The sequence below is a fragment of the Colobus angolensis genome, unplaced genomic scaffold (genome assembly GCF_000951035.1).
Source record: "Colobus angolensis palliatus isolate OR3802 unplaced genomic scaffold, Cang.pa_1.0 Scaffold9, whole genome shotgun sequence".
Taxonomy (NCBI): Eukaryota; Metazoa; Chordata; class Mammalia; order Primates; family Cercopithecidae; genus Colobus; species Colobus angolensis.
In genome coordinates this window covers 10,136,338-10,138,350 of record NW_012122931.1, presented here as the reverse complement: position 1 = coordinate 10,138,350, position 2,013 = coordinate 10,136,338, and the positions used below count along the sequence as shown (strand labels likewise).

The window sequence follows — 2,013 nt, the reverse complement described above, 5'->3', positions numbered from 1 at the left end:
CTCAAGTGATCCACCCACCTTGGTCTCCCAAAGTGCTGGGATTACAAGCGTGAGCCACCGCACCTGGCTGATTTTTGTAGAGACAAGATATTGCTTTGTTTCCCAGTCTAGCCGCAAACTCCTGGGCTCAAGAAATCCTCCTACCTTGACTTCCCAAACTGCTGAGAAAACAGGTATTAGCTACTGCACATGGCCTGCCTGTGTTCTTTTATTGGCCACATTTTCTGGGAAATTTGGCATACTTGGACTCTGGCATCTAGTGGGAATGAATTTTAGCAGATATTAGGGGGAGCAATAGTGAGCAAAGTGGAAGATGGTTCAGAGAGGATATCTGAAGGCCTCCAAAAACAAATTGACCTTTTTTTTTTTGAGATTAAGCCTTGCTCTGTCACCCCAGCTGGAGTGCAGTGGTACAATCCTCTGGAGTGCAGAGGATCACCTGAGATCAGCTCACTGCAACCTCCGCCTCCTGGGTTCAAGCGATTCTCCTGCCTCAACCTCCTGTGGAGCTGGGATTACAGGTCCCCACTACCATGCCTGGCTAATTTTTTAGATTTTCAGTAGAGACGGGGTTTCACCCGATGTTGGCCAGGCTGGTCTTGAACTCCTGACCTCAAGTGATCCGCCTGCCCTGGCCTCCCAAAGTGCTGGGATTACAGGCAAGAGCCACTGCACCCAGCCTGACCCCATTCTTGTACTTACGGCTTTTAAATATTGGGGATTTTGGACTGTCTTGGCCAAAGATGATACCTAAGTATCATCTTCATTCTTCCTTGATGTTTCTGAGTATGAGATCACTGCCCAAAACTATGCTGTCCCCACTTGGGATTGGAGTTTGAAAACTGACTTCACTCAGCCCCAGAGTCAAGATCAGAAGCCCCTCAACCTCGGTATTTTAAGTGCCTGCATTCTCTCTGGCCCAGAAACCAGGATGTGGACCACGCCAGAAGTGACCAGCCCCCCACCATCCCCAAGAACATTCCACACATCATCAGCAGCCATTGGAAACCAGCTATATGTCTTTGGGGGCGGAGAGAGAGGTGCCCAGCCTGTGCAGGACACGAAGCTGCACGTGTTTGATGCAAGTATGGACTGGTGGGCACCTTGGGGCTGGTCAGGGCCATCTCAGTCTACAAATTACCTAATATAGGAAGCAGAAGTTAAAAAAGGAAAGCCTGACTGTTTCACTTCTAGACTTCTTTGTTATATCTCTTACCTGGTATCTTTTTCCCACAGCAAAATTGGCATTTAAAAAGGGATAATGAGGCCTGGTGCGGTGGCTCACACCTGTAATCCCAGAGCTTTGGGAGGCTGAGGCAAGTGGATCACTTAAGGTCAGGAGTTCGAGAACAGCCTGGCCAACATACCTTGTCTCTTCTAAAAATAAAAAAAGTATCCGGGCATAATGGCACACGCCTGTAATCCCAGTTACTGAGGAGGCTGAGGCAGGAGAATCACTTAAACCCAGGAGGAGGAGGTTTCAGTGAGCCAAGATGGGGCCACTGCACTCAGCCTGGGTAACAGAGCAATACTCTGTCTCAAAAAATAAATAAATAAATAAATAAATAAAACTAAAAAGATAGGCCGGGCACAGTGGCTCACGCCTGTAATCCCAGCACTTTGGGACGCCGTGGCGGGAGGATCACCTGAGATCAGGAGTTTGAAACCAGCCTAGCCATCATGGCAAAACCCCGTCTCTACTAAAAATGGGAAAACTGTCTGGGTGCAGTCGTGGGTGCCTGTAATCCCAGCTACTTGGGAGGCTGAGTCAAGAGAATCACTTGAACTCGGGAGGCGGAGATGGCAGTGAACCAAGATTGCGCCACTGCACTCCAGCCTGGGTGATGGAGCGAGACTCTGTCTCAAAAAAAAAAAACAAAACAAAAGAACAGAGATAATTCTATATGTTACATTTGTATCCTGAATTTTTCACTTAAGTATTGTTCCATGCAATCAGAAAGTCTTCACCAACATTTTGAAATTATTATTATTATTATTATTATTATTATTTTT

General features: G+C 47.0%; 1 protein-coding gene across 1 annotated transcript in view; it reads left to right on the top strand.

Moving 5' to 3' along the window:
- RABEPK (Rab9 effector protein with kelch motifs) overlaps positions 1-2,013 on the top strand; it is a 32,954-nt gene that overhangs the window by 19,947 nt on the left and 10,994 nt on the right. Inside the window, exon 5 of the mRNA XM_011931382.1 lies at positions 924-1,085. Within this exon, the coding sequence (XP_011786772.1) occupies positions 924-1,085 (162 nt within the window). The remainder of the gene's footprint in view (positions 1-923; positions 1,086-2,013) is intronic.